The 14,683-nt window shown below is 43.3% G+C and overlaps 1 protein-coding gene across 4 annotated transcripts in view; it reads right to left on the reverse strand.

Annotated features, from left to right (window-relative positions):
- Positions 1–12,131, reverse strand: part of ALMS1 (ALMS1 centrosome and basal body associated protein) — a 210,439-nt gene extending 198,308 nt beyond the window's left edge. For all 4 annotated transcript variants that reach the window (XR_002824358.1, XM_023732665.1, XM_023732673.1 and 1 more), the window contains exon 1: positions 11,814–12,131. Coding sequence is in view for 3 of the 4 variants with exons in the window: in XM_023732665.1 (XP_023588433.1) it covers positions 11,814–12,119 (306 nt within the window). In the remaining variant the exon portion in view is untranslated. The remainder of the gene's footprint in view (positions 1–11,813) is intronic.
- Between the last annotated feature and the right edge of the window lie 2,552 nt (positions 12,132–14,683).

The following is a 14,683-nucleotide window of genomic DNA, read 5'->3' on the forward strand; positions in this document are numbered from 1 at the left end:
AAGTGCGGGTCATCGTAACTACACTGCATCATTAAGTTGGGGACTACCTATACTGATAAAGGGCCATTTAACATACAAAGAAAACCCATTCCCAAGTGGGTATATAACCACAGGTATAGGAGTTAAGGGCTCTGGTCACACAGTGGTTAAGGACTTAGCTGCTAACCAAAAGGTTCAAACTCCCCAGCAGCTCTATGGGAGAAAGATGTAGTTTCTATAAAGATTACAGCCTTGGGAACACTACAGGGCAGTTCTGCTCTGTCCCATAGGGTTGCTATGAGTTGCAATCAATTCGACAGCAATGGGGTTGTTTTTAATAGAGGTGATGATTTACAACACATATTTTTGGGGGACACAGTTCAATCTATAACAAATGCCTATACTGAAAAAGAAGAAAGGGGGCAGGGACAAGATGACAGAGTAATAAGATGCTTCCTGGGGTCCCTCTTAAACAAAGACCAGAAAAAACAAGTGAATCTATTATATATGACAATCAAGGAGCCCTGAAAATCAAAGATAAAGTTGAGGAGCCAGAGTGAGCAGCAGGGAGAGGGAGAGACAGTTCAGAAGCAGTGAGGATTTGCCAGACCTGACCCGGCCAGCACCCTGCAGGTTGGATCTGCTGGCACACACAGGCTGAGGCAAGCAGTAACGCTGAGGACACGTTTTCCAAATCGGGAGAAACCAAGCGGTGGAGAGTCTGCTCAAGCCTCTGGAAACAGGAAGAAGCGGCACTGAATCTGTGAAAGTTAAGTACAAGCGTTACGTGGGATTAAAAAAAAAAAAAAAAAACTCTTCTCCCCTCTGGTAAGCACCTCTCTTCTATCTACCTGCCCCGTCCTCGCTCTGCTCCAGTCCCAGTCCAGCTTCAGAGATTGCTGTGCCCTCTGGGCTGAAAGTAGGACCTGTCAAGCACCCTAAGCCATTCTCCTGGCACTGGAGAGGGAAAAAATTAACAAATAGGAAAAAATAATCTGCCAGCTCCCCTAAGCCAGGACCTCAGGGCAAGTAAAGCCCCTTTGCCTAGGCACAGGCATAAAGGGTCCACAGGCTCTGAATGCCTTTCACACTTGCCCAGACCTGTGCAGGCCCATTTCAACAGCGTAAGCCCTCATTAGCACAGTACAACAGGGTATATACCTGAAGCCTATTTTCAACTGCAACAGCTAAGGGAGAGTGATAGATTTGTGACATCTGACACCTCCCTGCCCATTAAGCAGGGTCATCACCTACCCACCTCAGGGGTCTGAGGACTGATGGCTCCACCCACTCCACCTAGCCACCTGTGACAGGGGTCCAAGAAGAACTGGTGCCTCCCAGTCCTTACAGCCAACAGCATTCGGTGCCCAAAGTCCAGATGCAAAACCCACCCACCTACTCTCTCTAGGAACAGGGACATGCCTTCCACCCAGGCACTCAGGGGCAGCTGTCAGCCCCCTACCTTGCTCAGCACATAACCCCCTACTGCAGCCAGATACCTGTGCCTACTCCAATCACCCCTTTGTAGCCCTGCCTGTCTAGGACTGTAGGTGAGAGCCTGCACCACACACTCAGTGACCGACGACCTGGACACCTGAGCTGAAACCACACAAGAAAAGTAAACAGACTCGGGGGCTTACACACCTAGTTGCAGCTCTAACCACCTGCTGACAGGACATGAGAGCTTCAAAGACGCCATTAATCAAAGTAGCTCATATAAGCAGCCTATTTGGGCAAATCAAAAAGAGAAGCTAGGACACAGTAAGCAAACATAAAATAAATAAATATAATAACTTACTGATGGCTCGGAGACAACAGTCAGTATCAAATCACATAGACAGACCATGATGGCTTCAGCAAGCAACCAAAACAAAGAACCAAGAAACCTCCCAGAGGAAGAGAAGGTCTTGGAATTACCGGAGGTAGAATTCAAGAGATTAATGTATAGAGCTTTTCAAAAGATCAGGAACAAGAACAAGCAAAACGCAGACCAAGCCAAGGAACACACAGACAAAGCAACAGAAGAACTTAAGAAGGTTATACAAGAGCATACTATCAAATATAACAGGCTGCAAGAATCCATAGACAGCAAACAGAAATCCAAAAGATTAACAATAAAATTTCAGAATTAGATAACTCAATAGAAAGTCACAGGAGCAGAATTGAGGTAATGGAAGTCAGAATTAGCGAGATTGAAGATAAAGCACTTGACACCAACTTATCTGAGGAAAAATCATATAAAAGAATTTAAAAAAATGAAGAAACCCTAAGAATTATGAGGGACTCTATCAAGAGGAATAACCTACAAGTGACTGGAGTGCCAGAACAGGGGGGATAACAGAAAATACAGAGAAAATTGTTGAAGATTTGTTGGCAGAAAACTTCCCTGATATCGTGAAAGACTAGAAGATATCTATCCAAGAAGCTCATCGAACCCCACCCAGGGTAGATCCCAAAAGAAAGTCACCAAGACATAAACAAGCTTACCAAAATCAAAGATAAAGACAGAATTTTAAGAGTGGCTAGGGATAAACGATGGAAACCCTGGTGGCGTAGTGGTTAAGAGCTACGGCTGTTAACCAAAAGTTCAAAATCCACCAGGCAATCCTTGGAAACCCTATGGAGTGGTTCTACTCTGCCCTGATGGAGCAGGAGAAAAGTAGGGTGCAGAATTCAAATTCACATAAAAAGACCAGACTTAATGGTCTGACTGAGACTAGAAGAATCCCAGAAGACATGGCCCCCAGACTTTCTGTTAACCCAGAACTAAAACCAGTCCTGAAGCCAACTCTTCAGACAAAGATTAGACTGTAGTATAAAATACAAAATAATACTCATGAAGAGTGTGCTTCTTAGTTCAAGTAGATACAGGAGACTGAATGGGTAGCTCCTGTCCAGAGGAGGGATGAGAAGGCAGAAATGGATAGCAGCTGGTTGAATCGACATGGGAAACCTGAGGTGGAAAGGAGGAGTGTACTGTCACATTATAGGAAAAGCAACTAAGTCACATAACAATACGTGTGAAAACGTTTGTGTGAGAAACTAACTTGAGCTGTAAACTTTCACCTAAAGCACAATAAAAAAAAAAAAAAAGAAGAAGAAAGATATCAATTAATAGCCTACATACATGGCCCCAGTGGCACACTGATTAAAAGCTCGGCTGCTAACCAAAAGGTTGACAGTTTGAATCCACCAGCCACTCCTTGCGAATCCTATGGGGCAGTTCTACTCTGTGCTATAAGGTCACTACAAGTCAGAATCAATGAGACGATTGTTTTTTGTTTTTTTTTTTAATGGTACATATGGGGCCCTGGTGGCACAGTGGTTAAGCATTTTGGCTGCTAACCAAAAGTCTGGCAGTTCGAATTGACCAGCCACTCCTTGGAAACCCCAGAGGGCAGTTCTACTCTGTCCTATAGGGTCGGTATGAGTCGGAATCAACTTGACGGCAAGGGGTTTGGTTTTTTTCTTTTTCTTTTTCTTGGTAGGGTACATACACACAATGGAATACTACACAACAATAAAGAACAATGATGAATCTGCGAAACATCTCACAATATGGATGAATCTGGAGGGCATTATGCTGAGTGAAATAAGTCAATCACAAAAGGACAAATACTATATGAGACCACTATCATAAAAACTCATGAAAAGGTTTACACACGGAAAGAAACAATCTTTGATGGTTACTAGCGAGGGGAGGGAAACCCCGGTGGCATAGTGGTTAAGTGCTATGGCTGCTAACCAAAAGGTTGGCAGGTGGAATCCACCAGGCACTCCTTGGAAACTCTATGGGGCAGTTCTACTCTGTCCTATAGGGTCGCTATGAGTCGGAATTGACCTGACAGCAACGGGTCGTGTTGTTGTAGGCAGGGGAGGAGTGGGGAGGTAAAAACACTAACTAGACAACAGATAAGTGGTAACTTCAGTGAAGGGTAAGACAGTGCACAATACTGGGGAAGCCAGCACAACCTGACCAAGCAAGGTCATGTAAACTTCACAGACACCTCCAAACTAGACTGACGGCTGGGGACCATGGTCTCAGGGGACATCTAGCTCAAATGGCATAACACAGTTTATAAAGAAAATGTTCTACATCCTACTTTGATAAATAGCATCTGGGGTCTTAAAAGCATGTGAGCGGTCATCTAAGATACTCCATTGGTCTCACCCCGTCTGGAGCAAGGGAGAATGAAGAATACCAAAGACACAAGGGAAAGATTAGTCCAAAGGACTAATGGACCACAACTACTACAGCCTCCACCAGACTGAGCCCAGCACAACCAGATAGTGCCCAGCTACCACCACCAACTACTCTGACAGAAATCACAATACAGGGTCCTGGACAAAGCTGGAGAAAAATGTAAAACAAAATTCTAACTCAGAAAAACAGACCAGACTTACTGGTCTGACAGAGAGTATGGCCCCCAGACACCCTTTTAATTCGGTAATGAAGTCCTTCCTGAGGTTCATCCTCAGCTAAAGATCAAACAGGCCCATAAAACAAAATGAGACTAAAGGGGTGCATCAGCCTAGGGGCAAGGATGAGAAGGCAGGAGGGGACAGGAAAGCTGGTAATGGGAAACTCAAGGCTGAGAAAGGGAGAGTGTTGACATGTCGTGGGGTTGGCAACTGATGTCACTAAACAATATGTGTATTAACTGTTCAACGAGAAACTAATTTGCTCTCTAAACCTTCATCTAAAGTACAATAAATAAATAAAAACAGACTAAAAAAAAAAAATTAATAGCCTAACTTTCCATCTTCTTGTTGTTGGTTGCTGTTGAATTGATTCTGACTCATGCTGACCCCATGTGTTACAAAGTAGAAATGCTCCATAGGGTCTTCTTGACAGTAATCTTAACAGAAGCAGATCTCCAGGACTATCTCCCACAGTACGGATAAGTGGGTTCAAACCGCCAACCTTTAGGTTAGCAGTCAAGCACAAACTGTTGCCACCACCTAGGGACCTCAGTTTTCCATCTTAAGACACTGGAAAAAGAAGAGCCAACAACCTAAAGCAAGCAGAAGGAAGGCTATAATAAAGATTAGAGCAGAAATGAATGAAATAAAGAATATAAAAACAATAGAGAAAAATGAAAGAAACCAAAAGCTGTTTTTTGAAAAGATCAACAAAACTAACAAACCTCTAGCTAGACTGATCATAAAAAGAGAGAAAACTCAAATTACTAAATCAGAAATGATGAGAGAACATTACTAACAACCTTGTTGTTAGATGTCATCAAGTCAATTTTTGACTCACAGTGACCCAATGTGACAGAGTAGAACTGCCCCATAGGGTTTTCTAGTCTGTAATCTTTATGGGAGCAGATCACCAGGTCTTTTCTCCCATGCAGCCAGTGTGGTTGAGTTCGAACCATCAACCTTTTGGTAAGCAGACAAGCACTTAGCCAGCCATTTTGCCACCAGGGCTCCTTTTACAGAAATAGAAAGGATTATAAAAGAATCCTGCGACCTAAATGTGTAAACTAAAACCATAAAATTCTTAGAAGGAACAAGCAGGGGTAATGCTGCTGGGTCTAGCTTTCAACAATGGACTACCTAATATAATAACAAAAGCACAAACAGCAAAAGACAAAATAAATAAATGGGACCTCATACAAACTTAAAACATTTGTTCATCAAGACTACCAAAAAAGTGAAAAGACAAGCTACTGAGTGGGACAGTATCTTTAGAAACCATATATACAACAAGAATCTAGTAACTAAAATATATGTAAAACTTCAACAAATTAACAACAAAAAGACAAATAACCCAATCATAAAATGGGCACAGGACTTGAGTATACATTTCACCAAAGAGGACATTCAAATGGCCAGCAAACACATGAAAAGATGCTCAGCATCATTAGCCATCAGAGAGATACAAATCAAAACCACAATGATACCATTTCACTCCCACTAGAATGGCTAAGACTAAAAACACAGAAAATAACAAACATTGGCAAGGATGTGGAGAAACTGGAAACTTTATCCATTGCTGGTGGGAATGCAAAATGGTACAACCACTGTGGAAAACAGTGTGGTGGTTCCTCAAAAAACTAAAAATAGAACCATCATATGACCCAGCAGTTCCACTGCTAGGTATGTAAATATCCAAAAGACTTGAAAGCAGAGACTGAAAAAGAGACATGTACATCAATGTTCATTGCAGCACTATTCACAATAGCCAAAAGGCACAAACAACCTAAACGCCCATCAACAGATGAATGGATAAATAAAATGTGGTACATACATACAATGGAACACTACTCGGCCAGCAGAAGAAATGAAGTCTTGAAACATGCTACAGTATGATGGAGCTTGAAGACATTATGCTAAGCGAAATAAGCCAATCACAAAAGGATAAATATTGTATGACCTCATTTACATAAAAAGAAAAGAAAAGACAAATGTGTAGAAATCAAAGTTCATTAGTGGTTACTAGGGGCAAGAGGGAAGAGGAAAAGGTGGGTTAAGGTGATGGAAAAATTGCACTGATTAAGGGTAGGGCTGCACAGCCGATTACCGTGTAACTGCTGTCATTAAGCTACACACCTGTAAAAAGTTGAACTGGCAAAAGTTGTGCGATAGATATATTTAAAACAAAGACCGAAAAAAAAGAGAGAGAGAGAAGCTGCTGAGGCTGCTTATGTACAACCAAACATCTCATGGAATTTGGTTTCTTGGTTGGGAGGTTTAGGGTCATGGTTTCATAGGACATTCCAGTTAATTGGCCTAATAACATGTTTAGTGCTTATGTTCTACCTCCTCATTGTGTGGTGCCTGAGGTCTTAAAAGCTTGCAAGTGGCCATCCAAGGCACAACAACTGATCTCTATTCACCTGGAGCAACAGAGGAAGGAGAGTCAGGAACAGAAGGAGGATATGGAATGTGTGGCTAACAGCCTCCATGAACAACTGCCTCCTTTGCCATGAGACCAGAAGAACTGGACGGTGCCTGGCTACCATTACTGAACATTTTGATCAAAGATTCCATAAAAATTCCTGATCAAAAGGGGGAAGATACAGAATAAAATTTCAAATTCTCATGGATTATGGAGGGTGAACTTCCTGGAGCTATGGAGGGTGGCTGAACCTCTGAAATTATCACCCTGAGATAATCTTTAAGCTTAAACTAAAAATATCCTGAGATCTTCTTAAAACCAAACAATAGCTTAGCTTAACTAGTAAAGAATGTCTGCCTTGAGTATTGTGCTCTTTTAAGAACTATCTATCTACATGAGATCAAACTGACAACAGCAACTCGAAAGATCAGATAGGAACCTCAGGGAGCAGTGACTTTATGTTAATGGGGGAGGAGCAACTTGAAAAAGGAGGGTGAGAATGGTTGCACAACTCAAAGAATATAATCAGTGTCACTAAATTGTACATATAGAAACTGTTAACTGGTGTATGTTCTGCAGTTATATTCTCAACAACAACAAAATAAATAAAATTATTTAAAAAGAAAGAATACTATGAACAACGTATGCCAATAAATTGGATAACTAAGACAAAATAGACAAATTCCTGGAAAGACACCAAAACCAAACCCACTGCCATGGAGTCAATTCTGACACACAGCGATCCCACAGGGTTTCCAAGGCTGTGATTCTCTATGGAAGCAAACTACCACATCTTTCTCCCTCGGAGAACCAACCAACTTTCGGCTAGTGATCAGGAACACTGGTGGTGCAGGGGTTAAGAGCTTGGCTGCTAACCAAAAGGTCAGCAGTTCGCATCCACCAGTCGCTCCTTGGAAACCCTATGGGGCAGTTCTACTCTGTCCTATAGGGTCACTATGAGTTGGAATTGACTCAACAGCAACAGGTTTAGAAAGACAGAAAGTACATTAAATGACTCAAAAAAAAAACCCACAATCTGAATAGACCTACAACAAGTGAAGAGACTGAATTCAAAAAACCACCCACATAGAAAAGTCAAGGTGCAGACAGCTTCACTGGTGAATTCTACCAAATATTTAAAGAATACCAATCATTTACTTACTTCCAAGAAGTAAGTGTTATGAACTGAATTGTGTCCCTCAAAAAAGATACGCAGTCCTTACCCCTGTACTGGTGAATGTGACCCTGCTAGAAAATATGGTTTTTCATTTGGTTTGATAATGAGGTCATACTGGAGTAGGGTGGGTCATAAACCTAATTCCTTTTGAGTGGTGTCTTATAAAACAAAGTACAGACACAGACACACACACAGGGGGCAGAGATCAGGTGAGGAACCATCTGCAAGCCAAGGAATGCCAAAGAAAACCAGGGAATGCCAAGGAAAACCCAGGGCTACTCGACCCAATGCCCTGATTTGCACTTCTAGCTTCCAAAACTGTAAGACAATAAATTTCTGTTCTTCAAGCCACCTACTTTGTAGTATTTTGTTATGGCAGCCCTATGGACTAAGATAAAAAACAATTCCCAAGTCATTTCATGAGGCCACTATTCCTGACTGGAGTTGCTGGGCAGTGCAAGTTAATGAGCTCTGCCACTAACCAAATGGTTGGGGGTTTGAGTCCACCCAGAGGTGTCTTGAAAGAAAGGCCTAGCAATCTACTCCCAAAAATTCAGCCATTGAAAACTCTACGGAGTATGGTTCTACTCTGACATACATGGGGTCGCTGTGAGTTGGAACTGACTAAACAGCAACTGGTTTGGTTATTACTCTGATACCAAAACCAGACAAAGACATCACATGAGAAGAAAATTACAGACTAATATCCCTTACAAATAAAGATACAAAAAGTCCTCAACAAAATACTACCAACTGAAATCCAGAAAAGGATCATACACCCTGACCAAGTGGATTTATTCAGGAGTGGGTAGCAGTTTCACTACTGACAATTTTTGAAATACATGAGAAAAATTCCTATGGTACTTAAATTGTTCCAGGGCATAGAAAAAGATTTTTAATCTTCCCAGTTCATTTATGAAAATGTCATAATATCGATGCCAAATTTGACAGGTTTAAAAAAAAAAAAAAGTTTAAAACCAATATTATTTATAAATAAAATCCAGCCATCCCTTAAGAGAAAAACATACTATGACTAAATAGTTTTTATCCTAGGAACACAAGAAAGGACAAACATTAAGACTACATAGCATATTAAAGCTCAAAAAAGATTAAGAATTAGGCAGTGTAAATTTGGAGATGGGAAGCAGGAGTGTGAAGGAGTTCAGGTTTGTGTTCTCTCCTTCCTCTGTGAAATCTGAGAAATGCTAACCTGCTGATGAAGGGATATAGGACACTGGGTGAGGGCCAAAGGATAGGGGTAAAGAATGGGAGAAAAAGCTAACCGAAGAAATGCAAAGAAGATTTCCAAGCACTGTTGATGACATAGTTAAACGCTGAAGACTAAGAATTTCTAGTGATACCAACCCACAGGACTAAGTCAATCTTCCCCAGAACAGCCAAGAAATTTAGGTTTAAGAATTACAAGGAAAGGTGCTTGAAACCATCCGCACTGAACTGCTCAAGAACGAAACAGCAAAGGTGCTGAATCACTCTCTTCTCTGAACTCTGATAAAGAACTGGATTTAACACTGTTAATTGGTCACATTTTGCTTTGACTTTAAACCATTCCATGGCTTAGCTCACTCACACCGACAGGATTACAAATTTAGTCACTGTCTTATACATCACCACTGTTGTTGTTAGGTGCCACAGGGATAATTTTCCACTTACAGCAACCCCAATGTGACAGAGTACAACTGCCCCATACGGTCGTCTAAACTATAATCTTTACAGGAGCGGTTGGCCAGGTCTTTCTCCTTCGAAGCAGCTGTGTGGGTCTGAACCATCAACCTTTCGGTTAGCAGCCAAGCACTTAACCACTGCACCACCAGGGCTCCTACATCATCACTAGAACACTCTCATTAGCAAGTGAGAGATATATAAGACAGTGAATCAAATATAACATTTTTGCCATTTAACTTCAGAGCAGACTGAATGAAATGTTTCCATTTGGTCTCATCCTTTGAATACTTAACACTGCATCAAATGCTACAAAAAAAAAATTTTCAAAAAAATTCAGTTTATAAATTCTAGCAAGAAACAGATTAAACATTTTCTCCTTTAAGCACTTTCTAACATATGCCAACATGCCACTAAACTGATCTTTCCGAAACTCAAATCTCATCACAGGGTTATCATTTAAAACATTTTCACTGACTTTCGAAAGCTCCCAAGATAAAGCCTCTGAATTCTTGGTATGGCAGACAAAGCCTGCAGTCTGTGCTCCAAACACATTGGCCTTTGGTTCCTTGAAAATGTCATGCTCTCTAACCAGCAGTACCTTTCCATATGCTTTTCCCTCAGCTGCTATGCTCTTTCCCTCCCCTTTGCCTTGATTGCCTGACTCTGTCTTCAGATATCAGATCAATCACAATTTCCTCAGGGAAGCTTTCCCTAGCTTCATTGACAAAGTCAGATTCCCTTACTATATGCTTTCACAACAATGATGGCACGTATCAGTTTTACCTGGATTTATGTAACCATCTGCGTTGCCTGCCTCCCTCTCTAGACTATAAACACTATGAAGGCAGGGACCAAAAATGTTTGGGTTAACCAAGGTCTCATCAGCATTCAGCACAATATGTGGCGCATAATTAATGCTCAATAAATCAACTACCACTGGAATATTTACCAGACAAACAACTATAGCTCTTTGGTGATCAATAGTCTATAAGAATCACTGCCCAACTGAACTTTCTGTGATGACGGAACTTTCTACATCTGCATTGCCCAATATGGTAGCCACTAGCCAAGTGTGGCTACTGAGCACTTGAAAGTGGTTAAACATGGAGGTACTGAATTTTTTATTTTAATTAATTAAAATTTAAACTTAAAGAGCTACAAATGGCTAGTGGCGACTGTACTGAACAGCTCAGGTCTATAATCTTTTCCCTGTCTTTTCAATTGTTTCACTATTTACATCCTGTCTCAAGGAGCAGTCCTAGGTAAGAAACCTTAGGCTTCTTTTTGTTTCCACAAATGTACCTTGCAGGGTAGAAAACTTAACGTCTGATGATTTGGCATCCGAATTACATAGCAAGCTTTTTTGTTTTTTTCTTTCCTCCTTGGAAAGCAATAAATTAAATGCAGAGCTATTTCCAAAATGATGTTCAGAGACTAACCATAAAAATCACCTCTTTCTCCATTTGTATATTACTTGTGTTTTCTAGTTTTCCTGAGTGTTTGAAGGTGAATCGTAAACCTCATGCATTCTAAGTCCCTCCTACCGGCTGGGGACTCCTTTATTGCTACTAATGAGGATACAGAGCAGCACAATCGGTGGGGAGCCTCTTGAGACTAACTGATCATGCAGTACGTAATCCCCACTACTCCCTCGGGATGAGTCCTGCGTTTCAAACTAACCTCTTAATTGTCTCCCCAACAAGATATTCCCTGGGCAACCACTCTCTCCACTCCCACATAGCGCTTTTTCCCTCCCGCAGTGCACGACAAGCCCCACCTCCTCCCAAAAGCGTTTCTTAACTACACACACAGAGTATATAGGTTCCTCTGAACAGCTGGTGCTGTCCAAAAGGCCCAGGACCCACCGAGGGGGCGGAAACATGGCCTCGCCCGAAGGCGAGCGCAGGAGGTGAGACTGCCCCTAGAAGTCTTTAAATTTTTTAAAGCACGCCTACTGTTTGTCAGGCACTGTGACAGGCAGCGAGCCGGACCTTCTCGTCTCGAGCCACCTACCCCGCCTCCCGGGGGCGCAGGAGGTAGCGGTCCCAACAGAGGGCGGGCTGCGCGCTCGGGCGACCTCCACCCCGGCCCCGACGGCGACCCCTCTCGTCTTACGGCCCCGCTCACCTTCTCCGCGCAGGCCCTCTCGCCCTCCGGGTAGCGGCGCCACGGGGGCGAGGCTCGGGCGGGGGGCGCCTGCAGCCAGGCTTTGGCCTCCTCGTCCTCGTCCTCCTCTCCGTCCGTGCTCTCCTGACGCTGGAACTCGTAATTAAAGTCAGGGTCCAACTCCGGCTCTTCCTCACCCTCCACCTCCTCTACCATCACGACCTCGTCCTCCGGCTCCTCCTTCTCCTTCTCCTCCTCTTCCTCCTCCTCCTCCTCCTCCTCCTCCTCCTCCAGCTCACCCGGCCACGGCAAGTCCTCGGGCTCCATATTGGTGTCTCGCTCTAGGCAGCTTGAGGAGGAGGAGGAGAAGGGCGGGGGGAAAGGAGGGAGGGGAAGAGCGCCTACTGGCGGTTGTGGTCGCGCGCAGGCGCAATGGCCGCCGCCGCCTCGCGCCCCGCCCCGCGCCGCCCGGACAGGGCGGGGCGGGGAGTGAGCGCGCGCGTTGCTAAGGACGCCCCGCGAAGGCGAGCTGGAGGGCCCCGGGTAGGGGGTTTGCGATTGGCTACGCCACCGCCTCGCCACCGTCACCAGCTGGAACCTTGTTCACAGTACTGTAAGCTCACAATAAACCCAGACCGGGCTCCTCCCGGGGTGAGGAGGGCCCAGAAGAGGAGAATCTGCTCCTTGCCTGGGCTGGCCAGAACTTGATTTTGCCCCTGCACCGAGGGGAGATAAGCTCCTAAAACGAACCCATGATAATCAAACTTGCAAATTATACATTTTTAAACGTTAAGTGCCTACTGTGTGACAGACTGAATGGTGGGCGCTTGAACCTAACAGTGGGTAAGTTCAGAGGGGTTAAGAACTGGGCGCTGGCATCAGAAAGATACGAGTTTGAATCCTATCATCGCCACTTAGCGGTGTGACTGTGAGCCTCTATAAAATGACAATAATAGGCCTATCGCATAGGATAAAAAAAAAAAACCAAACTAGTTGCCAACGAGTCAATTCCAACTGATAGCGACTTTATAGGACAGAGTAGAACTGCGCCATTGGGTTTCCAAGGTGCAGCTGGTGGATTCGAACTGCCTACCTTTTGGTTAGCGGCTGTAGCTCTTAACCACTGCATCACCAGGGCTCCATTGCATAGGATGGTTGTGATCACTAAAGGAGATAATCAATGTGAATGATTTACTAGTAGATATTATTGATTATTATACAGTAACTCATAGTTCTGTGACACAAGTATTGTTAGTTTCATGTTGAAAGAATCTGAGGCTCAGAAAATAATTTGCCCAAAGTCTCTTACCTAACAAGTGGCGAGTCAATATGCAATCCCAGGTTTTCTATCAATCCACTAAAATTGCCCCCACACGGACCTACCAGCTGACAAAGGATAAAAGAGCAAATATTTATAACGATACCATATACTGGAGCCCTGGTGTTGCAGTAGTTAAGAGCTATGGCTGCTAGCCGAAAGGTCGGCAGTTTAAATCCACCAGCCGCTCTTGGAAACCCTATTGGGGCAGTTCTACCTTGTCCTATAGAGTCACTATGAGTTGGAATCGACTCGATGGCAACAGGTTTGTTTTTTTATACCATATACTATACCAGTTACCCTCAACTCATGGTGACCCCAGGTGTGTCAGAGTAGATAGAACTGTGTTCTGTGGAGTTTTCATGGCTGTGACCTTTGGGAAGCAGATCACTAGGCCTTTCCTCCAGGGTCCCTCTGGGTGGATTCAAACTGCCAACCTTTCAGGTAGTAGCCCAGCACTTAACCTCCTGCACAACCCAGGGACACCTAAAGGAGATAGGTAATCAATTTGAGGGATTTACTAGTAAATTTAATAACAGAGGTAAATTAACAATGATATTGAACCAACAGTGGTGGGATAATTTTAGGGGTACGTATCACCAAAGATGGAGTTTCTGGGTGGTACAAACAGTTAACAAGCTTGACTGCCAAATGAAAGACTGGAAATTCATATCTACTCCGAGGTGCATCAGAAGAAAGACCCGAAGAGCTACTTCCAAAAATCAGCCATTGAAAATGCCATGGAACACAGTTCTACTCTGACACATATGGGGTTACCATGAGTCAGAATCGACACAAGGGCAACTGATTTTGTTTGTTTGTTTGTTTGCCAAGAATGCATGTCCTACCTGCCAGGGACACAATCCTGGCAACTGTAAAGTTAGGACATGGACTGAAGCCCAAAGCCTCAGTGCTCCTTTGAACACCTCTAAAATGGGCTGAGTACATTCAGGTTATTGTTGTTTAAGCTAAAAGAAAAAGCCACCTGGCTCTTTAAAACACACCCAGCTGGATTCTAGGGCATGCTTTCATTGTCTAGGTTTTATAATCTGGACCCCTGCCTTTGAGACATATTACAAAGGTGAATAATTTTGTTACTGATAATCGCTTTTTTGCAGTTAGCCAATGTATCCTGTCCAGAGTCCTAAATGTTACTGCACAGCCATTTTCATGTTACATGATTCAACATCCCATGCTATGACGGAGGAAGAAGGGGAGATTAACCCTAGTCCAACTACAGACTACATCCTCTGGATCAACATAATCTCAACAGTAGTGAAATCTGAGTATTACTGATTAATGTCCTGGGGCCTGACTTTGTCTACCCTTGACCAAAAGAGAAGGACTGAGAAACTCAACCTCTGGCATCTGGGAACTGACCTGACATTAATAACTAAGCCTCAGTGTTGTCAGGGGTTGGCCTGACATTCACAGCTGTGAATGGTGTTCTTCCAACTAGACAAAAAACAAAACCACTTCCTAATCTTGACTAAGTGCAGAAAAAAACAAGGTTACTGTATAAACCACAAACATATCAAACACCCCCCTCTTCCAGCTAATTTGAGCAACTGTT

This window comes from Trichechus manatus, unplaced genomic scaffold (genome assembly GCF_000243295.1).
Source record: "Trichechus manatus latirostris isolate Lorelei unplaced genomic scaffold, TriManLat1.0 scaffold00004, whole genome shotgun sequence".
In the NCBI taxonomy this organism is placed as follows: Eukaryota; Metazoa; Chordata; class Mammalia; order Sirenia; family Trichechidae; genus Trichechus; species Trichechus manatus.